We start from the raw sequence: 27,785 nt of genomic DNA, 5'->3' as shown, positions 1-27,785 counted from the left end.
TGGATAGAGGTAACAGGGCATCCTCGATGTCTCCAGAAGCCTCACCTGCAAAAAGCCATGTTGACATCACGATGAAACGAAGTCAAGTGGATTCCTAAAGTATCAGAAGTCAATATTTGGGGTTTCTATAACTACCTTGAAGATGGTATGGTCTAATCTACTGAGAAATCTAAATTGAGCTCAAATACCCGTCCATCAGCTATGCCATCAGTCTACCACGCTACTCAGAGCCGCCCTGTATGATCTGAACAAGTCCCATCGGAGCATCTTCAGCAAACAAGAGCTCCGCAGATCCCATACTTCGCTCAATTAAGTCTCTGCCACGCTTAAACATGTCCTTTTCGTACTCAGAAACGGCACGTTCCAAGTCGTCACCAGTCCCAAACTCAAGAATCTTGTCCAAAAGAACCAGAGAGTCGTACATGGCACAGTTGACACCCTCTCCGACAAATGGAGTTGACACGTGGGCTGCGTCGCCAATCAGAGTGACTTGAGGGGCGTGCTCCCAGTTCAAAGAGTCAGGGTCCATGTGGTAGAGCGGCCAGTAGCGGAAGCCACCCTCGCTATTGGCGATAATGCCCTTGAGCTCGTCATCCCAGCTCGCAAAGTATTGCGGTTGAGACAGGAATAAATCTCGGGCCAGGGCGCCGTTGTCAGCGACAAGGTCAACGTTGGGGTTCCCGTGAGCAAAGGTATTCTCATCCGCTGTAAGACCGAGATAGATTCGATAGGAACCATCGCTCATTTGTTGAACGGCCAAGTGCTTCCTCGAGCCGAAAGCAAGCATGCTCCCGTGGCCGACTCTGGCTTCGACTTGGTCGTAGAATGGGTTTCCAGGTGAAATCTTGCCTTCGATGTAACTCTTACCAGAGTACTGGGGCTTTGCAGGCGTAACCTACAGGTGTTAGCTTTGGCCTATAACCATGTCTTGAGAATGAGCGATGGGCAACTTACCAAGTGTCGGACCTTGCTCCAGGCTCCGTCAGCTCCAACTACCAACCGGAAGCCGGTTACATTAGTCCCATCAGCAAAGTGAATGACAACATCTCCCTTGGCATCCCTTTCCACCTGTTTCACGGCCTTGTTCCATTGAATCTTATGCCGAGGAATCGAGTCGAGCAGAAGTTTGCGAAGTTGAACTCGGTCGATCTCAGGCGCATCTCGTCCCTCACCGAACTTGACGAGCAGCTTACCCGTCTTATCAGCGACCTGGGCCACTGTTGCATCACGGCGAGCGAGCTTCTCGAACTCGACAGATAACCCTCCACGGTTAAGAGCTTCCTGTCCTGTGGCTCCGTGGATGTCAAGGGAACCACCTTGTCCGGGAGGCGAGTTTTCAGAGAGATTGCGTTCGTAGGCAACGTAGTCGATGTTGTTGCATTCCAGAAGGCGGGCAAGAGTGAGGCCGCTGGGGCCACCCCCGATAATCGCGATCTGAGGTGCCATAATGAGAGCGAAGTGGTATGTTAAAAAGGGTGAACGGGATTGTGAACAAGTTTGGATACTGTATGAATTTTGGAAGAAACCGAGGCCACTATTTAATAGCTTCACGATATTGGAAAACGATCAGACAATTCGTCATAAGCAAAATCTCACAAGATCATCCTAAACCCGGAACAGTCTAAACAAATGAGGTTGAGCCCAAGGTCGCGATCGAGACGTCCGAATTGCCACCTCTGATTGGACAAGTCCGGATACCAGAGTCCGTTTGTCGCGGCGGAAGCTCCGGATCCAACGGCCGTGAGTGGTCAGCCCCGGAGGATGACGACCTCCACTCCGAAGCTAACCAGTGGCATCGACCATAAGCAAGCCGAACCTCCCTCCCCGGAATCCGGAAACTCTCTCCTTCTTAACACATCGACTTACGACCCCCGGAACAGACATGAATGACAACATATCCTCTGCGGGCTCAGATTTGCCCCGATTCGCCGTGAGTGTACCATGCAAGGAACTGGAGTACCTAATCCCTAATCACGAGGAGCAGTGTGACTTTTGTCGCGAGAAGAAGATCAAGTGCGTTGTCTGTTCTTCTGTTTGTCGCGGATAGAGCCTCTTGTTCACTGTGTCAGATGCTCTAGAGAACTCCCCAAGTGCTCCGCCTGTAAGCCATGGCCTGGAGAGTGCATATACTCGAAGCAAGCGACGGCAGTAAAGAGCCGGGCCCCGAAATCCAGGTGGGTGATGCTGCCGTGTCCAACTTGGAGGCAAGATTGACAGGCACAAAGGGACGGTGAGGAGAGCTGGTCTCAGTCTACGACCGTGTCGGAACCAATCGGAGTCGAGGTCAGACTTCGGCGCATCGAGAACAGTTTGGAGCTTCTGACCAACTCTGTAAATCAGCTACTCGTCGCCTCTGGCAGCAGAACAGCACCCGCCTCTAACGAAAGCGGTAACCTAACCTCTGCCCCCGAAACTGAACGACGACTGCCCGAACAAATACACACCTTCTCATCCCTAGATGAAGCGGCAAGAATACTGCAGTCCTTCCAAGATAAATCAGGTCCTTCACCCGAACACCAGCAGGCACAATCAAGCCTTCAAGGCCTTTCTGATGCTCTCACAAATGTCTCGCTTCATCATGGGACAGCCGACGAAACCGCTCCGGGCAGCAGGTTTTACATCCCAACTAAAGAAACAGGTTATGCATTGATGGGCCAGTTCTTGAAACACTCTGAGCTTGGAGATTTCATGTTTCTCACGCCCTCGGATGAGATCTTATGTCAAGTCTTGTTTGAACCAGAGACTGTTTCTGCCAAGGCATGGGTAGTCTATGTCAACTATATGCTCCTGGCTTTGACGAGTGGGAGTGGTGATCATGCCGGCGCCGTCACAGCTTTCAGAAAGAACATGCGTCTGGCACTGGACGACGCGAAAATCTTCCTCGAACCCAGTGAGGTCAACATTCAGACATTGATCTTGTTGGCCCTTCATGGGGAAGACTTTGCACTGCCAAACATGTCTTGGATGCTAACGGGACAAGCTTGCCAACAAGCTCAAGTGCTCAGATTGCACTCGGTTACCAACTCCGACGCCTCATCGCCGGGCCAGCAACGCCGATTATGCCTGTTCTGGGCGTTATTCATGGCTGACAAGTCGTGCTCGTTGGCATTTGGACGCCCAGTGTTCCTCCCTACAGAATGGTTTCAAAATGTGCCGCTGCCACACTTTGAATACCTTGAGCAGTTTCACGCCCATCAATCACAAGCCCCGCCAGCAACGTCGGCATTCGGGGCGTACTTATTCCTACAAACTGTCCAGTTTTCCAAGTTGATAGGATTCATCCTCGTTCCGAAGGGGGCCAGTTCAGAAAGAGACATGCTAAATAGTCTACTAGACAGCTGGTACCAGCAGACGCACGAGGTACGCTTTTATAACGACTACAAGAGATCGATTGGCTAACAATCTATCAGCTTCTTTCTCAGGCTCGGGACTCTGAGACAGGAACTGACAACACAACCCAGTGTCGTGAGATGAGCTTAGGTCTTCTGTCTGTTCAATTCCGGTACTTGACTGCCTGCATCATTCTTCAGGGTTCCAGGTCGGGGAATGAGGAGTTACGAATTGCCTATGCAAGACAAGCGATATCCCTGCTTCCAAATATGGTCTCCAACTGGAATCAGGTCTACAACCCAGCAGTTTGGTGAGCACTTGTACCGATGCCCAGCTACTCCACAAAATAGCTAACCTGTTGATAAAGGGAACTGCTATACTTTCCATTTACCCCGTTCTTTGTTTTATTCGGGAGCATCATGAGAGATCCGTCGGCCTTAACAGTACCCCAAGACCTTGAGCTGCTAGCAACAACCAAAACATACTTTTCCCGGATGCGCACACAGCTTTGCGTGCTTGCCTGTATCACTTCCAAACTCGAGTATACGGCTGGAGTCTTCTTAACTCTTGCGAGAGAGCGCTTCAACAAGATTGGATCCGGATCTTTGGCAAGCAAGGGCCTGCAGGACGACATGACATCCCCGCAGCCCCGGACTATAACGGACCAGGGGCAAGCGGGCTTCTCGTTTGCCGACACTCAAGACAACCAACAGGCTCCAACTCTAGGCGACGTAGACATTGAGGCATTTCTACACTGGCTGCCGCAAAATATTCCCATGCAGTCCACGGCAGATGTTGACATGGAAGGAGAGTTTGTAGGAGCGGCGCCAAATCAAGAGACCCGCGGGATGAAGCGAAGCATTGACAGCACCTTTGACTGGTTCTCGTGGGATACGTATTACGCCAGTGGGACCATTCTATAGCTCGGGTATCCCTTGTTCTCCAGGATCAACGCATTTCCTTGATGCCTCACAATTCTTCACTCCGTTAATGTCGACCGGGAGAAGACTATTAAAGTAAGGTCTGTTTGATCTATGGTAACAGCTTTAATCTATGTCTATTTAAAACCCGTGGAATCAAACATGCATACTTCTATATCTCGAATGCGGGGGCACACGCCCTATTGGTGTTCACTCGGTAGGAGCTGGAGGGTCGGCATCATAGGGCTGGGCAACAAAATCGACAGCCGTGTAAGTCCCCGGAACGCCCTCCTCGACAGAGTTTCCAAAGTACAAAAACGTGGCGGGCTGGAATGGATCCGGAGACGCCTTGGAATAGAACTGGCTGAAAGGGGTACCCCCCGTTTCGTGGCATCCAGGAGTACACTCGCCCCGCGGCGCGGTACACACCAGAGGCTGCCCAGCGACGGGTTGCTCACAGCTCAAGGGCCTGAACCAGTTGATAGCCGGCAGCTGGCAGCTAACCAAGGCTAGTGGGAAATAATCTGAGGTTCCGTAGTTGACGCAAACGTATTTGCCGTTGGTTTGGCGCAGGTAGTTGGTGCAGGGCTCAATGGTGAAACCCATGGGCGAGTAGTCGTTGGACGCTATGTCGAGGATGATGTTGGAGGCGTGCTGACCGTTGGTCTTCATTACTTGGCTTCCCTCGCTGCCCTGGACGACTGCCTTGAAGGCCGGGTTGGGGTTAGGGGTAGCGCAAGCGTCCACCGAGCTGGAGGAAGTGGAAGCAGCCTCTGATGTGGAGGACTCTGCAGACTCTGTCGTAGACTGGGTAACGGATCCGAAAGTCGCAAACTCAGTTACTGATGCAGAAGAAACGGACTCGGTCGCGGAGGCAGACGTGGCGGATTCGGTTGACGACACAGCGGTTGTGGACTCGGTAGAGACCGTGGTAAAATCGGCATTAGATACAGTAGTCGAGGCGGTTTCGGAGGTCACAGACTCGGTCGAAGATGCAACTTCAGTAGTTGCGCTCGACTCTGTCACCTTGGAAGTCTCGGACTCGGTCTCAGCAGATGTTTCTGTGACTGTGGATGACAGTGACAGGTCCGAGGAGGTCACCGAGGTCGAAGTCGCCGATGACACAGTCACGACCGAAGAGGACCCTACAAAGCTTCAATTAGCAAGACAAATCTGCGCCATGAAACATTCCTTACTCACCCGACTGTGGCTTGCATGGCGAGGCAAGTGACTCGGCCGAGAAGAGGCCCAGAGCCAAAGAAAGAAGGACACCAGAACGCATGGTTGGGCAATTAACGAAAGAATGATACGAACGATGGCTGAACTAGAAGAAAAATAGCTCGCCATGGTCTTTTATTAGCTTTTGATGGCTTGACACATTAAAAGGGGCCGCGGCCGTTGGTCGTGCTCAATCAAAAAGAATGGGTCTTGAGATTCAATAGTCGCTGCATTAGCACCCATGGTTGGTTAGTTGTCATCAATAGCTCTCTTTAACCGCAGCTGAGGTGGGCCAACACGAGAATAAACGTCTTGGCTAAGCAATAGCTTGATATCAGCCCCAGTCGCTTCGGCCGGGACGGAAGAGACGGCTTTCCAAAGGCAATCAGCACACTCGTTGCCAGCACTGAGGACTCGGGTGAAGCAGCCGAAGATGCAATGGTTTCCCTTATTCAGTGCTGAACCTTCTTGACCTACCTAAGTTACCCTTCTATCTCAACATTTATAGCGGTCTTCTGGCTCAGCTATCCCACCAAGGGTCGGACTTCAACTATAACAGAGAACACAATACAACATTTATAGCATATCCTCCCGTGATTGAATGGAAAGCAAGGAAGGCCAAGTTAGATATCACAAAGTATATGTCTTTACACTTGGTTGCCAATGTCGCCAATCACGTCTTTTAATATAAGTTCTTTATCACATCACACTCATTGCTCAACGGTAAGTGAAACAAGCCCATGGACAGCACAGATTAATTAATTAAACGAAGCTTGTCACTACTATATTGCCAACCTTAGCCAACCCCAGCTCAAGCTCTTCTCTTGCTAATCACCCATGACCCCAAACCGAGAGCAATTGCAAGCCACCACCAGTATCTTGAGACTCCCTGGAGCCACGACTCTGGTGAGTCCGTAGGCGCAGTCGGAGAGGACGGCACCAGTGGGGCCGCTTGGCTTCAGAAATCAATGCCGGCGTCGTAGGCCTTCTTCTTGAGCGCCTCCAGGTCAGCCTCGGCCTTGGCGCGCGCCGTCTGTGCGCCCGAGACCTTTGACTGTGCGTCATCCTTCTCCTTGATCAGGTTGCCGATGTCTCCCTGCTGTTCCTTGATCGTCTGCTCCAGCTCCTGGATCCTCTTGTTTGCCCGATCAAGCAGCCCCTGAGTCTTATTCTTGGAAGCCTCAAGCTCGCTGTTGGCCGACTTGAGTTGGCCATTCTCCTTGGTCAACTCCACATTCTTCTTGTTCTGCACGTCCAGCTCGGCGTCAAGGTGCGAGATGGTGGTCTGTTGCTCAATCACCTTCTCTAGAAGCTTGGCAATGCGTGCGTTGAGAGCTTCAATGTCACCCTGAGCTTTGGACAGCTTCTGCTTGAGGTCGGTGACTTCGGCTTGGCTAGCCGTAAGCTTGTCTTGGGTCTCCTTCAGTATCTTGCGGGCTTGCTCATCCTGGATCTTCTCATCGTGGATGTACTTCTCAAGGTCCTGGATCTTCTTACGGAGCTCGTCCGCCTCTTTCCGGGCCGCGGCGAGGTCCTCCTCCAGTTTCTTAGCCTTGGCTCTGGCGGCGTCGCGATCAAGAGTGAGATCCTCCTTCGTTTTGTTGAGATTGGCGATGTCCGCCTGTGCAGCCTTGAGCTGCTGAAGGAGGGCGTGGTAGTCGGCATCCAAGGCGGCGAAGCGCTATATACGTTGTTAGAACGCTGCTAGCATTTAACACGAGCCAAGGGGGTATGTGACATACATCCTGAGCATACTTGGCCAGGTAGCCGGCTTGGTCCACAAAGGCAGCGGTATGAGCCAAGGTTTCAATGATACCCTTGGGGAAAGGCAGAGGGCCAAGGATGCGAGGGAGCGAAGGCTGAGGCTGGGGCAAGCGGACTTCAACCTCAGTCTTCCCCGGAGTCGGCTCGGGGGGATCAAAGTCGCTACGCGATGGTGTCAGTAATGGAAAATACAAATCAGAGGAAACCGTACTGGGTGTGGGCCTGACGCTCAATGATGGCCGAGCGAATCATGCTGCCAACATCCTCGCCGTAGCTGCCCTCATTGACACGGACAGCAAGTTTATCAGTCTTGGCCTCCCAGGTGCAGCTGATATCGTAGTATGAGTGGTAGGAGAACTTGACGACGTCGGTGCCGATGCCAGACACAGACTTCTGGACCTCATTGCGGAAGGATGGGTCCTTGAGCTTTCCAGCCGAGTCCTGAGTGTACTGCCAGAGGGATAGGATAGGCTTTCCCTCTCCAAAGCCATCAGGAACAATGAAGATGGCCGGCTCATCCTTGGCGAAGTGCATCCAGTTGAACTTGCCGGTCCAGATGCGGGTCGTACCAGTGAGCTCTTGCTCGGACTCCCAGATGCGCTGGAGAGGCATGGGGTCGCTGACTCCGTTTGTGGGGTTTCTCATGACAACACTGAGGGATTTGTACCCTTCCTGAGTTGTAACAGTATAGTTGTACCAAGCGCCCTTCAGGTAGAAGGTTACATCGGTGGCCTGGGTCTGGGTGACGGAATCGACAACGATGGTGTCGAACCAGTTCCTCTTCTTGTTGCCCTGGGCATCTTTCGTCCACTGTGAGAAGAGGTAGACGCTATCGCCAACACGGACAGGACCGTTGGGCAGGACGATGACGAAGGTCTCCTTCTCGGCGTAGCTGTACCAGTCGAGCTTTCCTTGGTAGACGAACATTGTAGATGCGGAAGTGTCTTTGGGCACAAGATAGAAGCGTGGTTTTTGTGTAAGGGATGAATAGATGTGAAAGAGGTGTTGTTTGCTGTGGAAAAAGGATTTCTGTTCAGGAGCTGACGAGGGGTTTTATATCTGACGACGGATATCCAAGTGCTTGAATTTCATATGTAGCCTGATGGTGATTTTCTAGTGTACAAGGTACAACAACATCGTTTGCAAGCATTACATGTCCTGTTTGGAATGTATCTTGACGACTTTCTGCGTGTATTTGCCAGGTAACATCCAAAAGCAAGGCTGCCAGTTGTGGCTAGTCTGGCGATCGAGGACAAAACAGGACGAATAGTCGATCCTCAGCGCTGCCAAATAAGACATACATACCATAGTCTTGTAGCCACTGAGGAGAAGATATTCAGCGTGTTGCAGGGGGTTTGGCTCGGCTACAACTCTGGCTAGCCGCTCTGGCCGGCCACGCCAATCAAAAGACCAAGATTCTTTTCCCAGCTGGCTCAGACCAAGCCCCCTCAGCTGCTCTGGTCGACGAGGCCCGACAATATTCGGCTGACGGTTCATTCACCGGCAGTGCTAGTTTCTGCCATCTCTTCAGCCGTTCTGGTGGCTTCTCCTAGCGCCGAGCATGATAGTGTGAAGATCAAACTATGATTTATTAAATCTACTTAGATCGAGATATCTTATGTGTGTATATAAAATAAGCTCTAAGCTTATATTTCTTTAGCCTTCAATTGATATAATTTCTATCTTTTAATAGGTAGATCGTTCTAGTCTGGCGCTTACAGATCCCAGCGGACCGAAGCGTCCGCCCGCTATTGCATAAACTCAACCTGCAGAGACAGGGCTGATTCTGGACCCAGTCAGGATTAGCATGTCTTGATCGGCCGAGACATCCTCGCTGAGACATGCGGGCGGGGAAGTCGTCAGTGCCGACCGGTGAGGACGCGAGGGGTAGCATACTGGCTTGGGAGGGGTTCCTACGGCCTAGGCCAGGATGGCAAGCTGTTCTAGGCTTTGACGACGCCAATAGTTGTGGCAAGGAGAGAGAAGGATTAGGTGGAATAGTTGGCCTATCCAATAGTGCAGTCGAATTCTTACTATCTCATGCCGAGAAAGGCTGCCATGGCGCTTGTACGAATTGGACTAAAAATGCTCTCATGTATGGCCTAGATATATCGATCCATAAAAGGAGACATGGGGCTAGCTGAAGGTACGGTACGTCCTTCAGCCAGCCTCATTATCCAGCCATGTCTCACGACCAATGTCGCAATGTTGATCAGCCAAGCTGCTATGGTATGGTTACTGGTGATCTTTTTTTTTTCTGCTTGTCATTGCGAGTAAGCTAGGTACTATCTACCTTCCACTGAATTAACGTTATGTAATAGTGATCCGAGCCTAAAGTCAACTATGTGCCTGCGGGGCTCGGCACAGTTAGCTGCAGATTCACAGTTTGCCTCTATCCGGTTTCCTCGACCATGGTCTCGACTACACTACGCATTACTCTGGTCTCATTGACCACCTGAGACATGGAGACGACTCTGATCAGCCATGAGATGAGGGCTGCGATACCAGCAAAAAGATGCACAAAATCATGTTCACGTCACTGAACTTGCTTGTCTGTGAGGATGAACTGGGTCTTCTGAAATCTACTATAAGAATCCGTTTGCAAATATCTTTAAAAATAGGTAGAATACTAGTGAGATTCATTCTCGTAATGGTTCTCGAAATGATCGTGGGTTTCTTCCTCGGTGATATACGAGCTTATTACTTCAATACCTCACTTTATTCATTCCATCACAATTCAAAATCAAGCCACGGGCTCATCATCGGCGATCAAGGCGATCAGGTTCTCAAAAAAAATCAATGATTCTTTCGTGATTGATTATCTGGGTGGCATGTGGAGACTGATCCAGATGCAAGTTCAACACCTCACCTTGTGGCGTACAATGCCCAGAGCCGCCTTGCTCAAAAGAAGTCGTCAGCCCGCCACTTGATCAGCCACGCCACGGCGACATGAACTAGCACGTTTCAGAGTCACAGTCCTTAGTCACACTTTGATGTATTCAATCATCTTCTCCCTTATTGACGGCATTGAACTCGAACCATCCCAGCGTTCTAGGGCGTGCTTGCATGCCAACCTTGCTAACCATGCTTCCTTCGAGTGTCATATCTCTTACTATTCCAGTCCAGGTGTCATGGGAAGATCAGTCCCCGCATTAAATGGTGTGTTCGTCACGGAAGTTGTCAACATGGTGGAACCGAGATGCAGCAGAGGCATTTCGAGTCTCGCGGCTAGTTTTGTTATGGGTGTAGTCAAAAATTGCTATCAGCTCGAGTTGGGTTATTACTATGTTATTTCTGCGCTACGAGTTCAAACACTCCTGTGTTCTTAAGCATGAAGAAAACCCAGCACGACTTGGTTGCCTACATGGCGCTATCATTTCTATCACGGACTCAACGATAGGGTCAACAGGTGGTCGGCGTAATATTACGCCGCGGTCGCCCATCGCCTGCGTCAACCTAACTGCGGCTGGGGCCGAGGCTGAGAAACACATCTCTCAATAACATCGATTAATGGTGCTTATTCCTCAAATCATAGGCTACTCACGGTTCAAACACAAGTATGGACGATACCAATTCGACTCTAGCCGACGACGTGGAAGTCATCAACATTACATCGGAACAGGTAACGGAATGCAGGTACGTACGCAACTTGACACCCCTCATTGCATCCATAATCATCATTGATAATGCCACAGCGACCGGTGCCAACATAATGACGAGCTATATCAAGCATGGACAGTAGTCGGCGTGGCTGAACCGCAAGATACTGCAAGCAACGACGAGAACAGTCTTGTCGAGATCTCGAGCGGCAGGTCGATCCCGCGTCCAAGGGTCTCCGTCTGTCATTGACATTGAATAGTTTCAAGCCCTCTCCACGTTCAGTTCAGTGATCTTGAGGTCACTGATATCCCACCGCCCCGGATCCCCTGGCCGTCGAGCCTGCCTTGGTTCCAATTTCAAGATCGTTACTTCAACAGTAAGCCACCCTTGAAGATCCTGTTAGCAGTCAAATTCATTGACAATAAACCCGCAGACATCGCATTGCGAGCCATGCTCTCCAAGGAGTTGAACCTCGGACCTAATGCCACCAGCAGGGAGACGATGTCGAGGATGAGGCTGGCCATCATCTCACCGAAGTACTCGCTCACAACAAAGGCCGGCTTTAACCGTGCAGTGTGCAAGGCCAATAGTATTATGCCAGAGCAGTTTAATGGACAAAATGCCGATCGAATCAAAGCACTGATCAGTGCCGATCCGCTCGAGGCAAAGATGCAGGAGTTTCAACTCTTCGCATACCAGCTCTCCAATGGTCTCGTTGAAGATGAGGATGACGAGTTCGTTGAAGAGAATGGCAAGTATACCAAGATCATTGAGATATTCCGAGATATAGGCCTGCCACAAGCTGTGTGGAAAGACTTGTTCTCCAAGAGCCGCGATCAACCGACTGGTAGGGCGTTCATCGAGGCACTCTTTGAAGCTGCCGTCAACACCCAGACACTTGACATCTGCGAGACACTCCTTGAGGCGGGGGCGGACCCAGACAATATCATCAATACATGGTCAATGGGGTGTCTCGCGCGGCCGCTTCAGCTCAGCATGGATTGTCGCGTAGGGGACGTGGATCTCGCACGTCTTCTGATCCGGTTTGGGGCGGGCGTTGGCCTTGTCACAGAGGAAGACTCAGAAACACCCTTGTTCAAGGCATGCAAAGAGTCCACAGCCGAAGCCGTGCAAGTATTGGTCGAAGCTGGGGCGGACATGATGCGGATGGATTGGAACGATAACTTGTTGACACCCGACTCGGCTCTTACAAACGCAGTGGATGCGGACTGGAGGATGGCCCATATACGAGACGAAGAGGACGAGGACGACTTAGCGAGCTCCGAGAGAGATCGACCCGGCTTGAAGACTCTCAGATACCTTCTGACCCTGTATGACCAAGGACGGCATCATGACCTCATCCAAGACGCCTTCATCAGAGCCGCCTCTGAAGACCGAAGGGACATGCTCATGGACCTAGTAGAGGCCGGTGCGTGCATCGACGAGAGATCACCTGATGGGCACACGGCTCTCATTGCCGCTACATGGCGTAGCTACCAAGGCAGCAGCTCGCGGATGATCAAGATGCTACTGGATCTTGGCGCCGAAGTCGACCTCGCCATGCCGGACTCGAACATCACGGCCTTGCACATTGCTGCAGCCGAGGGCGACGAGAAGGTAACAAAAGTTCTCATTGCTTACGGAGCAGATATCAACGCCATTGCGGTCAATACAGGAGGCGCAGACCGACGCCTTCTCGGCTCACATTTTGAAGCATCCGGGGCTAGTGCGGACGCATTATGCGAGATGAATGCCTGCCAGACGCCGCTACAGTTTGCGTTGTTTAGGAACAAGGCCAAGGAATCGCGTTATACTACGCCAAAACACGGAGGTGCAGCCCTGGCTTTGATCGGTGCTGGGGCCGCTCTCAAGTGTGGCGACGTTACAAGGGCTTGCTGCTTCGATAACATTGATCTGCTCCGCGAGCTATTGTCCCGCGGCGCCGATGTGGACGAGTTGGACTTGGCTGGGCGGTCCGCGTTACAGGCTTGTCTCGAATTTGGGAACGTCAATCTAGTTGGCTGCCTGCTCGAGGCGGGGGCAAGTCTGCGCGGGTGTAGGTTGCATTCCGTCATGAAGAGCGGTCGGCGTGATGTTGTTGAGATGCTCATCAGACATGGAGGCGGTGCGGTCGTTGGGAATGATGCCGAGTGCTCACTTCTTGAGGCCGCTGCTTCGAGCCAAAACTGGGACCTAATGGTATGGCTGATGGAAACTCACCATGTTCCATACGATCAAGGTGCGCTATGCGCTGCTATTTGCTCCGGCATTGGTAGCAACAGAGGGAACGGTGGCTACCTCGATATGCTCCTACAAAGAAGGCCTGACGACATGGTAGGAGGAGATATGGAGGCCACAGCCTTGGGATATGCCACTTTCCACCGCCAGAGGTGGGTTCTTGAACGTCTCCTCAAGCTCAGGATCAGCGGGTATTGTACCATCCCCGTTAAAACCGACGGAGACTGGCTTCATCTGGTAAAAGGGCACCCTCGGATTATGTCCTGGGCATATGAGAAGCAGTTCTGGCGCGATCCAGAGATGGCTCGGTGCTCCGTTCTCGTACCTGCCATCCACGGCGGTGACTGGAAAGCTGCACAACAACTGCTGGAAGCCGGCTTCAAACCGGACAGGCTATGTCTAATCGTGGCCATCCGCAGACAGCCAGTTGGGGCCATCGTTGATCTGACGAATCGGCTATCACGGGTTGACAGGTTCGAGCGCGCCAGAAGCGACCTCGACACGCCTCTTCAAGCCGCTGTTCGACACAGAAGACTCGACATCGCGAGATTTCTACTATTCCTCGGCGCTGATGCCAACGCTCCAGCGTCGGAGGGACCAGTTGCCGACAATGACTGGTCGGACCCAATCTTTCCACGTACCGCCCTTCAAGCCGCTGTCGAGAATGCTGACGACAAAATGGTGGACCTACTCCTCAAAGTGGGCGCAAACATTAACACACCGCCAGGGAAGGACTCTGGTGCCACGGCGCTGCAGATTGCGGCTGGAAAGGGGCACATGGATATGGTCAAGAGGTTGCTAGCTCTGGGAGCAGACGTTAATGCACAAGGAGCGGTTTGGGATGGCAGGACGGCGTTGGAAGCTGCTGCTGAAGGAGGGAGATTGGACATGGTGCAGTTTTTGCTAGAGGCGGGAGCAGGGGTTCGCAGTTGCGAGGGCCGCTGGAGGGGATATGAGGGGGCTATTGAGTTGGCTGAGGAGAAGGGACATGATGCAGTTGCACAGGTACTGAAACAGTGGAAGGAGGGGAAGATGATGGATGAAAATCAGGGTAGAGGGTCTAATTAATGTGTTAGTGGGATGCGAAATCAGCCTATTAGCACCACTTCTCGGAGTTGACAGCGATCAGATACACTTTCGGATACCGGAACAGGATGAATAAAGAGTGCTAAACGAATTTAGAACCATGAGACGCGATTAGCAGTCAAGAATAAGCTGCAGTCTAGATTGTTCGTGTGCTACCTGCATCCATTTCTACCAGTAACCCATAGATAACCCGATTGATAATTACGCTTAGCTTCCAACTCCCAGCATAATAGATATCAGGACGATGAAAATGGAACCACGATGGGTGCAGTTGGCACCAGCGTAGCCAAAGACAGATGGGGCCAGGTTAGCCCGTGAAAGTTGAGCAAAACAATCTGCGCGTACTGTATCTGTGTATAAGTCACAGTCATGGTTTTGGGTCTCGTCACAGGTCCTGGAGGCGTGACAGAAAAAGTCGGCAAAGGAGGAGCAGCCTTGCCCTCGACCGGCTTGAAGTTGGGCTGCAGCAAGAGGGGCTTGCCCGGCTTGTAGCTTTCAATGGTGATCTCAGCCTGCACTGTCTCGACCCAGAACGTAGAGTCCATCTGCACAGCATCGGCGTTGGGACCCAAGGCGGCGTTCTGTCCGACCAGGAAGGCAATGTTGGCCGTGCCACCTCCAGGCTCGGCCGACGTAGACACCGTCGTAACTGCAAAAGTGCTCGTCTCTATGATGTTGAGTTGGCTGTTGATGTCGTTGAGGATTTGCGCTGGGTTGGTGAGAATGCCTTGTGTGATGGTGCCCTGGGCTATGAATGGGGTGAGATCCTGTGGCAGACGTGCTGTGTTCGCATCCGAGGCCTGCTGACTAGCCTTGGGCTTGAGATCTCCCGGATTCCCGATGGCGAAGGGAGTGATGGATCGTGCGCCAATGTCTGGCGCTGACTGTACCACAGTCGGAGCAGGACCCTGGGCATTGATGGTGGTTCCGTGCGGGATCGAGCCTAGGCGGACCAGAGTGTTTCCCAGCTTTGGGTTGGTGTCGGTCTGGGGCACGTTCAGCCAGAAGCCAGTCTCGGTGTGGATGCCTGTTGGAGGACCATCACCCCTGCCCGTGACCGTGTTGGTCACATCATTGACAGTCTGGAGGTAGGAGACACCATTGAGGCAGATGTCGTTTTGCTGCTCGAGGCCACGATTAGGAACTTTGCCGAGAGGTGCAGAGAAGGTAAGTTCCTCCTGAGTCAGATTCAACTCGAGGACGGCAACATTGGGAGGTGCAGGAGGTGCAGGGATCACTGGGTTGGTGAAAGTGGTTGTTGTTGGTGCGACACTATTTGGTCGGAAAATGGTGTTGAAGCCAGGTCCTGTGAATGAGCCAGTAAAGCTGGCCAAGATTCCCAGAGGAGGCGGAGGCTCGTCCTTTGGAGGATGAGGAACAGGATCAAAATTGACTTCGTCGTACTTAAAACCGCTTGGAAGGTGAATTCCAGCATGAGACGGCTGGCTATTGGGAGCCATGATGTTTGATCTGCGAAGTGAACGACAGCTGGACTGATCTGGTAGACTTTGATAGTTGTGGTCAAGATATTTAATCCTACAAAGCGAGATTCAATGAATGGTCTTATATTCACATGCAAGTCGTGATGAACTGGCACATCATGGGTCTGTGAGCGTCCAGACTCATGTCACATATCTGAGGTAAAAGCTTTACATCTTCACCGCAGCCGAATCAGTCACATACCGCCTTGACTCTAAAAAATCTACGCTGAAACCGGATAGGTATCCTTCTGTGGCTAGCTGAATACATAGAATTCTTCATCTGCCGTCTCAACACCCAATAACCATGCTCGGATTAGAAAAGCACCTGATGGATCTATAAACATCTAGACCAACGCCACATATCTTAGCTGAGAACGTTACATCTTTAGTGGAGCTGATCAACCATACCTCTGTAGCAACTGTGTTGTTTCCGCTGGGTTGCTTGGAAACCCCCGCCTCCTGGCCTCATGGAGGCTTTTTGACTCAGACCCCAGACGATCTATACTAAAGTCAGATAGCTATACTTTTGTGGCTGGTTGAACATTGGAGAATTCCTCATCTGCCGTTTTAACACCCATGCTCAAATTACCTAAGAAAAGCCCTCATGGGTCTATACGCGTCGAGACCGACGCCACATATCTCTGTTGAAAGCGTTACATCTTCAGGACAGCCGATCAGCCGTGCCTTGACCCGAGACAATTGATACTAAAACCGGGTAGCTATACTTCTGTGGCTAGCTGTCTATAAGAGAATTTCTCATCTGATGTCTTCATACCCAGTCATCAGGCTCAAAGCGGAGAGCTGAGCTGCCACGACTAGCCGAAGCGGCGACGAAGTCCGCGTCCACACCGAGACAGCACCGGCCACTGATGTCCAGGCTACGCTTGTCACGGCCCGTGCCGGTGAACCTAGACTGACAGAAGCGGGGAAATATCGGTATTCATGTCTCAGTGGACGGCACTTGGCTGAGAGCTGAAAATCCTGGAATGTGACTGTGCCGTGTGCGTCACGAACTGACTGCTCATGATTATCGGCAAGCATTGAACGGTCGGTTAGACGACGCGAGCTCCCACGTGTTCAACTGTTTCCCCCAATCGGGGTCTGTAGGCAAGTATAAAGAACTGTGCTCAGACCGATTGCCTTGGTTCTTTAACTTCTTCAGCACTTCAATACTTGCAAACGCGTCTGCTACTCTTGAATATCAACAAAATGGAACCAACTTTTCAAGGCAACCAGTTTGCTCCAGGCACAGCTGCCTACAATCGTGCCAATGACCTGTACGCCACCTCTACCTACGGCCAGTCGCGCGACATGAACCCTGGAGAGATCCTCCAGCCTGCAAGCATCGAAGACATCCAATATGTCGTCAAGGCTGCTGCCGCGAAGGGTCAACCCATTGCCATCAGAACTGGTGGGCATCAGTACAGTGGCGCATGCTCTACCAACCCCAAAGGTATCCAGTTGGACCTGAAGCCTACCTTCCGACGCCCCAACATTGACCTCAACTTGCTCCGAGACACGGCCAACGACAAAGTCTACCTCAGATCGAGTGTCAGCTGGTCACTGGCTGAGCTCTTCGACTTTCTCGAGGACAATGGCGTCTTCATGCCCACAGGGCAGTGCTCCACAGTCTGCCTTGGTGGACACGTCCAAACTGGGGGCTATGGAATGCTCGCACGATCCTTTGGCCTTCTTGGGGATTACGTCCGTGAGCTTGACATTGTTGACTACAATGGCGACGTGGTCAAGGTGACCAAGGACAGTCATCCCGACCTGTTCTATGGCCTTCTCGGTGGCAGCCCCGGCAACCTAGGTGTCGTGACGCACTTCAAGATCGAGGTCCAAGACGACAAGAACTATCGGGGCTCCAAGGGTCTATGGATGGCCTTCACCTATCGTCAAGATACGCTCAAGGCCCTCCTTGACATCCTGGTCAAGAAGGGAGAGGACCCCAACTTTCCCCGTGGCTACGACTTCACTGTCAACATTGTCAGCAGACAGGCCAATCTGCTGGATCTGTTCCCGGGTTCCGAAGATGAGCTCAAGAAGAGGCTGCCAGACGACATCCACAACGGCAAGGACAACATTGCCGATGTGCTCAAGTTCAAATACGCACTGATTGTCGTCTACGCCCAGTGGGTCAATGTCGGAGGAGAGCCGTACTCGCCTGAGCTCTTCAACCAGATCAATAAGGTCCCGCACGAGTTCAAGTTTGGTAAGGAGGCCCCCGAAGGCACGCCAATGTCTGTCATCGCATCCATGTGGCTCTTCAAGAGCCCGCGCGAGTTTCCCTACCCCTACGTCAAGCGTACCAACAGCACCAAGTCGGTCACGCTCTCCAAGACCGGCTGGGCGGATTGGTTTTCTGGTCGCATCAACGAGGTGATCAAGAACAAGAACAACGGCCTTTGGGTCTCATCTCAGCTACAAGTATACGGTGGCAAGTACTCAATGTTCCAGAGGAATGCGGGCAATGGCACGGCGTACTCCTTCAGGGATGCCACCTATTCAGGCACGTGGGATGTATTCTATCAGGGTACGAAAGAGGCAGCGGAGGAGTGGCAGGCTGTAAATGACAAGGGTGCGAAGACGCACTTTAGCGAGCAAGATAGACGTGTTCTCTGGGGATCGTACGGGGACTGGAATATGAAGGATGTCTGGCAGTTTTATTATGATCCGGTCACGTACAAGAAGCTGCAGAAGATTAGGGGGGCATTCGATCCCAAGGGAACCTTTACTGCGAACCCATTCTGCGTCGAGGCATTGAAGTAGGGTAGCGGAGACAGCTCGAGCAAGGAGTCACCTAAACAGTGCAAAGTTTTGAGTTATTACCAACCAAGTACGAATCTTGATCTCAAAAATTGTTCGCTCTCAACCCCCCTGGAATTTTCACAAGTGAAGCCCATTATTTCTAGATGTTGGCCAAGTGATCTCAGTGTTCGGTGCGAGAGATCTTGTTCGTCTCATCGATCCCACTCCTTGACGAGCGGTACCAGTGCCAAAGACCTATACCCGGTATCAACAGGAAGCAGTGATATTAAATGAAAAAGGGAACCAATCAACGACAATAGTAGAGAATTTCGGGGTGCTCAAGTCTCAAGATGGGGATAAGAACAATTACCTCCGACGTTTGACACAGAATGATTTCTACCCATTCAAAGGGCGGACCTCATTGGCCAACTCTGAGTGGTAACGTTGATGAAAGTGTCAGCCAACCAAACAACCCAAACAAAGATTCCTGAACCCTCCTGACTCACACCAAAAGCCGAATACCCGACTTCTCTTAATTATTTGGAATTCCAGCTTTCAAATAAGCTTATTTATGCGGCCCGCCTCACGATGATGACGTTATCTCATCTGATGCTCTCCAGCGCTAATGAACCACAATCCGTAATCCTTGTGGCTGAGCCGGCGATATGAATGGTCAGATGGCGGATCCACATCGAAATTCCAAATTCTTTTCGGGGGGCGGAGCTTAGGTCGAGGCGGAGTCGTCCGAGCAACCCCTGGTCATCATCACCAGAACATTTGCTGTGACAAATGCTAAGGTGATATAAAGGCTGAATTGCCTCTCTTTTGTCGTGTTATCGCTGTTGAAGCAGATACAGCTCACCAGGTACCCCGTACAATGTCTAAATCTGACCAGCTCTCGCCACACACGGCCTCGGAAAGGGGCTCTGCCTCTAGCGTCAGGTCTCGACGAAGTCACACAAAGTCGCGACACGGCTGCGTGAGATGTAAACAGGGCAGAAAAAAGGTAACGAACATCCTCCGTAGCATCTCGAGCGTTGAGCTGATTGGGGTAGTGTGATGAGCGCAGACCGCAGTGCTCGCGATGCGTGGATCGAAACCTCCCTTGTGAATATGCCCAACCTGCCAAAGTGGTGCGGAATTTGGACTCCTCTCCGTCGCCCGCTAGCAGTGCCTGGAGCCGGCTTCAGAGCCTGACTATTCCTACCCCTAACTACGCACACTCAACTGTCACATTGGGCTCGACATCAAGCGTTTCTCCAAGTCTGTCTCCAGCTCCTCCAAGCGTTAATGTGGACTTTGAGTTGCTACAAGCCAACGCGCAACAATCAAGTAATCTCAACGCGACAGAGCTCGAACTACTTAGCCACTACCTCTCCCACACGGCCCGCTCCCTCGCCTTCGACAGCCAGGATCTGTACGCGTTACAAGTTGGCTTCCCCAACCTCGCCTTCCGCAGCAAACCTGTAATGAGCTCAATACTCGCACTCGCAGCTGTATGCAAGTGTAACGACATGATTGTGCAGTCCGGTACACGGCAGCCCGACCAAGATCAGCTCCAAAAGCTTCTGACTCTTGCGGATGAGCACCACAGGGAGTCACTACGCCAGACACAAGCCGACATTCCGTATGCCGACCATTACGATCACATCGTGGCAAATGCACCATTGATGGTGCTCTATGCCTCGGCCAGCCGTTGTGTCCGTATACGGCTTGCTCAGTTCTCTGCCCAAGATGATGACTCATGTTCTGACTCGGGCTCTACTGAATGGCAATGGATGTCCCTCATCCGAGCAGCGCATTCGGCATATACCGGACTCCCCAGCTCAAAACAGAGCGCTGAGCCTTCACAGAGCTCGGCCGAGGGTCTATCAGCACCCAGTTTCGCACACCAGTCCTTCGCCACCGAGACAGCCTTGGCCGAGGACGGACCCAGCAGGCAAACAAGAGATCTACTTCTTCCCATAATAGCAGCTACTTCCGGAAATGCCCTCGAAAAGCTGCGTGCCAGAGCACACATGATCGAACCTATTGCAGACATGGCGTCTTGGGAAGATATGCTCAACGGAGACGGAAATCTTCCACAGCAGACCGAATCGTGGAGTAACGACATCCATGCCTGCTTGATGTCTCTGGATGTCCTCAGTGACATCATGAACGAGGTGTTTCACCCCAACTCGGAAACGTCACCCTATTCTCTGCCGGAATCTCCTCCATTCGGTCAGGTATCTGGAGTTTCTCCATGGTTGAGGAAGTATCTCAGCCGTGTGACTTATTCCTCTCCTTCCAAGCCATGGAGAAGAACCATCATGTGGTTCTTGAACCGAGTTCCGGCAGAATATCTCAGCCTCGTTCAGACAAGTCTTGATCTGGTCCCCAACGGTCAGATCGAACCTTGCCTTGATCCTAGTCTTGGGATGCAAGAAACCAATAGCGTGTCTCAACTCGCTATAGACATCTTTGCCCACTGGCTCGTTCTTGTGATGCTGCTTGATGGAGTCTGGTGGATTGGCGGCATCGGAGCTTGGGAGCTGGGCCGAGTCATGTCTTGCATGGGCAATCAAGATTGGCTTGGTCAATTTCAAGAAAAGAAGGAGGATTGGTGGCCCAAGAGTATGTACAACATTGCAACGGAGATACGGAAACATGTGTAAGGTCAGGGTCTCGACATGCCCCTTCACGCTTACCCCTTTTCAGAGTTTTATCTTAATAGTTGAGAGGAAGAAAGATAGATGAATACCCCATTAGATGATCAACTTATAGACTTAATGAAAGCACATGCTTAACACAGAAACTCTATCCCTCTTCAAGTAGTACTTGCCTAGGTATATCTAGGTACACAACTCCAATCCACGATAAAAGTTTCATCCTCCCGATTAGATTACGCCCACATTCCAAACCCATAGAGGCTGAGAATTTCTTCTCGGGCATGCCAGAGCGGAATTATCAAATATTTAAGGCATAAAAGCATTGACGATCGAGTAAGCTGACGTCGACCCTGGTCCTGTCCCGGGATGGCTGTGGGGCATTGCACAGCCTGCCTGCAAAGATCTCTTCATTCATAAACAACCCATGACCACAAGTACCGTCTTACAAGCTCGATTCTAACTCCACTAACTTTTGCTGATTGCCTTGTCCGGTCTACAGGCCCGCTATTACGATGCGAAACCTTACTCAAAGCCTGTCCCGGGTGATCCGGAAACCACATCTGCCCATGATTAACCAACGCTTCCCAAGCTCATTGAGAAGTCTCAGCACTGGAGCCTCATCTACGGCCGCTGGTGAGACCCTCATTCTCCCCTCAGGGCGCAAACTCGGCTACCATACATCCGGCCCTGGCACCGGAACGCCAATCATGTACATTCACGGGCATCCCGACTCGGGAATCACCATCACCGGGCCACTTGAATCTCGCATCGCCCAGGATCTTAATATCCGATGGATCGGCCCGGACCGCCCAGGAGTAGGCCTCTCAACACGATACGATTCTCAACAGGTTCTCGACTATCCTGCCGACATCGACGCTCTCGCCAAGCACCTGGATCTTCCCCGCTATTACATCATTGGCACAAGCGGAGGGACAGGTTTCACGCTGGCATGCGCAAAAGATCTTGGGCCGTCAAAGTTGAAGGGTGTTGGCATCTGCGCGGGCATTGGGCCTTTAGAATGTGGATTTGACACCATGGTTGAAGCCCAACGAAAAGCTCTGGAGGCATGGCGAGATTATCCAGCCGAGTTCAAGGAATACTACGAATCAGAATACGTACCGCTTGCACAGCAAGAGGACATGACCGCGCTAACAACCCGGCTCCGCGGCGAGTTTGAAGCAAGTTTCACGGGAAGAGATCTTGAGTTCATGATGCAGGAAAGTGTGTTGAAAATGTCTGTCAGCTCTCTCCGTCAGGCGTGGATTCAAGGGGCTTGGGCACACGCCAAAGGCATGGAACTTCACTGGCGGCCTTGGGGGTTCAAGCTGGAGGATGTGGTATTTCCCTCCATCAAGCTTTGGTACGGCGGAAGAGATAAGAGTACGACGCCGGCGATGGGTAAATACATGGCTGATAGGTTAGAGGGATCCGTATACAAGGAGTTTCCAGAAGACAGCCACTACACCATATGGAGGGACGGAAATCTAGAGGAGATGATACGTGATTTATTAGAAGAGTAGTTCCTAGAGTTTGGATGTCTCCTCGAAATTCTAGCTAGCTGTGCCTGAATAGCGGTATATAGGCACTTACCAGGTTTAGTTAGAAAGACTTCGATGTCTATAATAAGTATGGTTTCCAAGGAGGCCAAGTATCTAGGTTACGAAGTTTTGGAGAGAAAGCATCGGCATATAGCATCGCCGCTTTTAGGGAGGACAGACCAGGCTCGTCTTGGGCGCGGCTCAGTCAGTCCTCGCCCGAGCCCAGCTACACACACCCTTCCTGCCGAATCATAGCGACTATTAACCCCTCTTTGACCAAGTGCCGAGGAGGGTGGGGGAGCAAGACATCCGCCACGCATGCTTATTGTTTAACCCCCCAGTTGCGAACATCGAGGCGGGAACATAGAAGGGGTGTGAGGGGGGCTGCATGGGTACGGACGACAGGGTTCATTCTCAGCTCTGCACATATCACATATCAGGGCGTTTAAGTGCAAATTTAGACCAGTCACGTCGCATGAAGCCGAAATCAGGCTGTGCTACACAGCTCAGCTGCTGCGAGGGCTTTCCCAATAAGCAATCGTCGACGCAGAATACCTAGGGGGGGAAGAGATAACAAAACACGGGTCAGACTTGCTTCTTAGATGGCGTCTGCACTTTTCATCGCATTGGGAAGTCAGCTGAAACTTCTTGCAGGACTATCTGAATTAGTCAAAATAACTTGACCTGCTTACCTGTTCCCCACCACTAAGTACCTGGACTACCTGGGTATATAGCTTGTATGAGCAGCCTGATCTTGCCCCCCAAACCACAAAGGAAAAAGGCCACAAGCAAGACAACACTGCATCCTCTCTCATTATCCTCCCCATTGGGTTTTTTCTTGCCCATCACAACACACATGTCTCAACCTTCGGCGAATCCACGTGCTGGCCAGTCCGAAATCCATGATCCTGACAACGGTCAAGTGAGAAAGAACAATCCAGACACAACAGACAGCCATGCTGCCAAGATCAAAGATGAACCCCCGCTCACCGGACGTCAACGAATCGATTCTTGGCGCACGAAGATCGAGGGGCCGAGTGACTACCATGAGATGGCCGAGGATGACGCCCGTGAGGACAATGGCCTTTTCGAAGACTGGAAATTGACGCCATTGCATGAGCTAGTAGAGCGGACAGGTGATGAAGATGATGGTTCGCACGAGCTCGAAAGGCAGTTAGGTGAATGGAAGGATATCCTCGATGTCCGCTCCCCAGAAGATCAGGAGACGGCGCTCCACATGGCTATTCGGAAAGGCTTCAACAAGATGGCACGTCAACTCCTCGCAGCTGGGGCCAAATTCAATATCGAGAATGGCAGCAGGGAGTTACCATTGCACTTGGCCTGTGACTACGGAGACCAACAACTGGTGGAGATGTTGCTAGGAAAGGGCGCCGATCCCGAGCGTATGGACGCCTTTGGGTTCTACCCTCTTCACTCAGCCGTCGTGCGTGGCTTTGAAGCCAGAGTGGTGCGTGATCTGCTTGGTCCTGGAGGATCTGTCATCAACAAGACCGCCGGTGGCGCACACTGGACTCCACTCAACAAGGCTATCTACTATAAATGTGAGGATGTGGTTGATACCCTTTTGGAAGGAGGAGCAAGTGTCCGGATCAAGGACTCGGATGGATGGACACCCCTAATGACGGCAATCAAAGAAGGTCTATACGACACATTTTACAAGTTGCTAAATCATCTGCAAGAGCGTCCGACCAAACGGGATATTGTCATTATACCAGACAATGATGGCATGACGCCCCTGATGCAACTAAGTGCTAAAGAACCCGGAACTCTAGTCAAACGCGCCATTGAGGCTCTTCTTCAGATGAAACCAGATGTCAATGTTACAGACAAGGAGGGGAAAACTGCGCTACACCATGCAACATTCTCCTCGGGTTTAGGGGTCTCGATGGAGACAGAGCCCTATACAGATGTGGCACTGATATTAGTCAATTCGCTGTCCGCCAAAAGACTCTTGCACCCAGACAAGAATGGAGAGACTGCATTCGACGTTGCATTCGACAAGGATAAGAAGAGCCTGGTACCTGCTTTCGAACCTTTGTTCAACTCGCTGATTGATCGCCTCGTTCAAGGCGGATTAATTGAGGAACTTTTTTGCTGGGCCGCATACCGCCTAGAGCGACACACTTTTGCTCAGAATCTTTTCCTGAAGATATTTTTGTTACGTATTCCCCAAGATCTCGGGCACGATCAATGGACAATGCTCGAGTGGGCGATTTGTGCACGCATGCCGCGGGTACTCCTGACCTACCTCCGAACATTGGGCCTGGAAAAGACCGTCACCAAGGACAAGATTGATAACAGCATCTCGAATGGCGGAGAGGAAGACGCAGAGAGGAGAGCGTGGCTTGGCGAGCGGAGCCGATTCTGGCAAAGATGCCCAGGTCTTGAGAGACATGGAGGACATTCTAGACTATCTCTACCCAGAGAAGGTTGAAAAGCCCTCCAGACCTTTAGAGTTATCGAAGCCATTGGAGAGCATGGAATCGAGCTTGAAGAAATTCCGCGCAGCAATCATCTAAAGCAACTTTGTCAAATTTCGAACGATACAGGAAGTCCTGTATGATGACGACTCGATGAAACACATGCAAGACATTGTCGAAAGGCTCAAGCAATTCGAGTATACGCCCAAGGTCTCTTCAGAACAAGCATCGACAACCTCCGAAGATTTCCAGGAAAACACCAAAACCAAGGCCCAGTTCACTTGGATTCATTTGCCGTCAACCAACGTAGGTTCTTTCCCGAGCTCTACACATTCAAAGCTTCAAGCTGACCACAAGTAGATGGTTTGGATGGAGGTGAGAACTGCTTTGTTCAGTATAATGTCGATAGGTTATGAGAGCGATGCATGTACTGACTGTAGCTGCACTTCAGGACACAGCAAAGAAGATACTAAAAGGAGAAGGGTGTTGCAAGAGCGAAGCCGAAAAGGCGGCCTCCTTTTTGCGCAGCAGCTGGATCGAAATCCCAGACAGAACGTCCACTTCGCGCTTCATGAGGCCCCGGTATGTTGTCAAGAAGGCAGACAGTGCGACTAAACGCCATGCAGAAGACGAGAGTGAGTTGAAAGATGCCAGCGAGCGAGTGTCCGGGCGAACAGGCATCCGCTCCCGGCACAACGAGCAACGAGAAAATCCCAGTACCGGTGAAGACGGTGAAGATAGCCCAAATGAAGGTCAAAGCAACTCTTCCGAGGAAACTGCTAATACTCGAGGGCGAGAACTGGAAGAAGAGTCAAGCAGCCATTCCCTTGTCAGCAGGGCTGTGCAGGCGGTCGATACGGATTGTGACGGCGCACAGAAAGGCAAATCCTTTGCCGTTTCGGCCATTTATGTCAGTATTCATTCCCCAAGTCGCCATACTATTTCATGGTCTCATATCAGTCGAGATGCCCTATCTGTACTTTTCAACATACCACCAGAGCGAGAGTGGCGAACCGATGACGGACGAGCAGAGGGCGAGCACGAAAACCCCTTTAGACCTCGAGAAAAAGGTCCAAGATGAGATAGAGATGCGTGAAGCACTCTTTGAGGCGTACCAAAAATCGGTGATTCACCAGCCCACAACCCTTGACGAGTTCTACTATCAATTTGCATCGGACAAGGACTCTGTCGGGGACCGGAACTCGCGCAACAAGGACCAGGTCGTCACGAAGTATCTACAGGGCCTAGACATCAAGAAGCAAAGATTCTGGCCTTTGTTGCGAGTTAGCCAACTCTGGATCTGGACTATCGACGACAGTATGTTTTCAGCAATCTTTCACCTCGCCTTGATCCCTTATTTAATTGTTTCACAGAGTGGTTAATTACTTCGACCTCTTGCGCAACGAACGATATTCGAGACAATCTCGTGACAGACATTTTGGGGCATCTTCAGAGGCAAGTCGAGAATGGAAGCCGTCAACTCGGACCAACGTCTGCCGCTGAAATGAGCCAGGTAATTGTCGATTATTGCATTGGTACCTACGACAGGAAACGAAGGCGGCAAGACGTGAATCGCCAGCATCAGGTGGACATGGACAGGGTAGATCAGAGCACTACTGAGGACGGGAAACACAAAGAAGAGCGTTCGATCCACCAAATCTTCTCAGACTCCATCAATGAGATCGTCCGTACCGCTTGATTCTCCTTGGGGCTTGATTTGAACTAATATTCTTCGCAGGGGAGAAAAGAGTCGAGCTTGTTCAGTTCGTCATACCACCGCCGCAACGACGCAAGAGAATTGAAAACCGGCCTCGATGCTGATCGCACATTCAAGATGTTGAAGGCTCTCCGGGCTGCGCTCACGACGGTTTCAGAACAACTATGTCACATCAAAGATATTCGCGACGAACTCAACATTTTGATGTCGATTGCAAGATTCCAACGCAAGGTCCAGGTAACCATAGCTGGAAAAGGTGCCGACGAGGAACTTTCAAGCCACTATCTCTTGAGAGACATCAAGGAATTGGACAAGTTTGCCGAACAGACTCAAGAAGCCATTTGTTAAACCCTAACTCTTTCGCGCAGCCGCGGATACTGACTGTTAACTATTAGGTCAAGACTACACTCACGCTCCAGGAGAGTGACATTGCCGGCTTCCAAGCAGAGATCGCCAATTGGCAGGCAAGCGAGTCCGTGAAGCAGGGCAAGGAGTCTTTCAAGCAAGGGAAAATAGTTTTGATATTTACCCTTGTCACCGTCTGGTTTGTAAGTTGGTCTTACCAGGAAAAGGTCACCATTTACTAAGCATTCTACCAGCTCCCTCTCATTTCTCACCTCTCTCTTTGCGTTGGATGTCGAGACCTTCATGAAAGCCCCTGCTTGGGCTTTCTATATCATTTGTAGGTTTTTATTCACACTTCGATATCAACAAGAGCCGTACCCTTACTCTCTGCCTAGTTCTCGTCCCTTTGATATTTCTGGGATCCGCCGCTGGCTACGTTTGGAAGGCGGAGATCAGGGGTTATTTAGTATATCTCGGGATACTAGCGAAGGATACGGGCGAAAAGGCCGAGGCCGAGGAGGGAACATCGACCGCTCGATCTATACCTAGTAAACGAAGGCTGAGGAGACGAAAAGGATTTGCCGTGGAGCATGGATAGTGTTGCGAACTATGCGCGTTGTTGATTCTCATTGGACTTTAGTTGCTCCTAATGTAATCCTTCATACATTCTAACAGCCTCCTCATTGTTCCAGTACACCAATCTATGAC

General features: G+C 51.3%; 10 protein-coding genes across 10 annotated transcripts; 6 read left to right on the top strand and 4 right to left on the bottom strand.

Moving 5' to 3' along the window:
- Window positions 1-220: 220 nt before the first annotated feature.
- NCS54_00214200 (Hypothetical protein) lies at window positions 221-1,446 on the bottom strand (the record flags this gene model as incomplete). The annotated part of the gene is made up of 2 exons (XM_053147747.1): window positions 221-895; window positions 955-1,446. The coding sequence occupies 2 exons, from the start codon at window positions 1,444-1,446 to the stop codon at window positions 221-223; spliced, it is 1,167 nt and encodes a 388-aa protein (XP_053003722.1).
- Window positions 1,447-1,882: 436 nt separating this feature from the next.
- On the top strand, window positions 1,883-4,253 carry NCS54_00214100 (Zn(2)-C6 fungal-type domain-containing protein; the record flags this gene model as incomplete). Its single annotated transcript, XM_053147746.1, has 4 exons — window positions 1,883-2,013; window positions 2,226-3,360; window positions 3,411-3,640; window positions 3,698-4,253. The coding sequence occupies 4 exons, from the start codon at window positions 1,883-1,885 to the stop codon at window positions 4,251-4,253; spliced, it is 2,052 nt and encodes a 683-aa protein (XP_053003721.1).
- Window positions 4,254-4,460: 207 nt separating this feature from the next.
- On the bottom strand, window positions 4,461-5,532 carry NCS54_00214000 (Hypothetical protein; the record flags this gene model as incomplete). The annotated part of the gene is made up of 2 exons (XM_053147745.1): window positions 4,461-5,395; window positions 5,451-5,532. 2 exons carry the CDS (start codon window positions 5,530-5,532, stop codon window positions 4,461-4,463), a joined length of 1,017 nt encoding a protein of 338 aa, XP_053003720.1.
- An 894-nt stretch (window positions 5,533-6,426) lies between these two features.
- NCS54_00213900 (Hypothetical protein) lies at window positions 6,427-8,159 on the bottom strand (the record flags this gene model as incomplete). Its single annotated transcript, XM_053147744.1, has 3 exons — window positions 6,427-7,149; window positions 7,211-7,394; window positions 7,444-8,159. The coding sequence occupies 3 exons, from the start codon at window positions 8,157-8,159 to the stop codon at window positions 6,427-6,429; spliced, it is 1,623 nt and encodes a 540-aa protein (XP_053003719.1).
- A 2,632-nt stretch (window positions 8,160-10,791) lies between these two features.
- On the top strand, window positions 10,792-14,138 carry NCS54_00213800 (Hypothetical protein; the record flags this gene model as incomplete). The annotated part of the gene is made up of 4 exons (XM_053147743.1): window positions 10,792-10,868; window positions 10,928-11,040; window positions 11,092-11,208; window positions 11,266-14,138. 4 exons carry the CDS (start codon window positions 10,792-10,794, stop codon window positions 14,136-14,138), a joined length of 3,180 nt encoding a protein of 1,059 aa, XP_053003718.1.
- Window positions 14,139-14,392: 254 nt separating this feature from the next.
- NCS54_00213700 (Hypothetical protein) lies at window positions 14,393-15,616 on the bottom strand (the record flags this gene model as incomplete). The annotated part of the gene is made up of 1 exon (XM_053147742.1): window positions 14,393-15,616. The coding sequence occupies one exon, from the start codon at window positions 15,614-15,616 to the stop codon at window positions 14,393-14,395; it is 1,224 nt and encodes a 407-aa protein (XP_053003717.1).
- A 1,230-nt stretch (window positions 15,617-16,846) lies between these two features.
- On the top strand, window positions 16,847-18,409 carry NCS54_00213600 (FAD-binding PCMH-type domain-containing protein; the record flags this gene model as incomplete). The annotated part of the gene is made up of 1 exon (XM_053147741.1): window positions 16,847-18,409. One exon carries the CDS (start codon window positions 16,847-16,849, stop codon window positions 18,407-18,409), a length of 1,563 nt encoding a protein of 520 aa, XP_053003716.1.
- Window positions 18,410-19,235: 826 nt separating this feature from the next.
- On the top strand, window positions 19,236-21,042 carry NCS54_00213500 (Zn(2)-C6 fungal-type domain-containing protein; the record flags this gene model as incomplete). The annotated part of the gene is made up of 2 exons (XM_053147740.1): window positions 19,236-19,394; window positions 19,444-21,042. The coding sequence occupies exons 1-2, from the start codon at window positions 19,266-19,268 to the stop codon at window positions 21,040-21,042; spliced, it is 1,728 nt and encodes a 575-aa protein (XP_053003715.1). The 5' UTR covers window positions 19,236-19,265.
- A 506-nt stretch (window positions 21,043-21,548) lies between these two features.
- Window positions 21,549-22,556, top strand: NCS54_00213400 (AB hydrolase-1 domain-containing protein; the record flags this gene model as incomplete). Its single annotated transcript, XM_053147739.1, has 1 exon — window positions 21,549-22,556. The coding sequence occupies one exon, from the start codon at window positions 21,549-21,551 to the stop codon at window positions 22,554-22,556; it is 1,008 nt and encodes a 335-aa protein (XP_053003714.1).
- An 874-nt stretch (window positions 22,557-23,430) lies between these two features.
- NCS54_00213300 (Hypothetical protein) lies at window positions 23,431-27,675 on the top strand (the record flags this gene model as incomplete). Its single annotated transcript, XM_053147738.1, has 10 exons — window positions 23,431-24,612; window positions 25,145-25,321; window positions 25,376-25,390; window positions 25,467-25,929; window positions 25,976-26,332; window positions 26,389-26,699; window positions 26,754-26,969; window positions 27,128-27,276; window positions 27,332-27,414; window positions 27,473-27,675. 10 exons carry the CDS (start codon window positions 23,431-23,433, stop codon window positions 27,673-27,675), a joined length of 3,156 nt encoding a protein of 1,051 aa, XP_053003713.1.
- Between the last annotated feature and the right edge of the window lie 110 nt (window positions 27,676-27,785).

This window comes from Fusarium falciforme, chromosome 2 (assembly GCF_026873545.1).
Source record: "Fusarium falciforme chromosome 2, complete sequence".
NCBI classification, from domain to species: Eukaryota; Fungi; Ascomycota; class Sordariomycetes; order Hypocreales; family Nectriaceae; genus Fusarium; species Fusarium falciforme.
The sequence above is the reverse complement of the archived record's forward strand: the minus strand, read 5'-3'. Positions and strand labels throughout refer to the sequence as shown.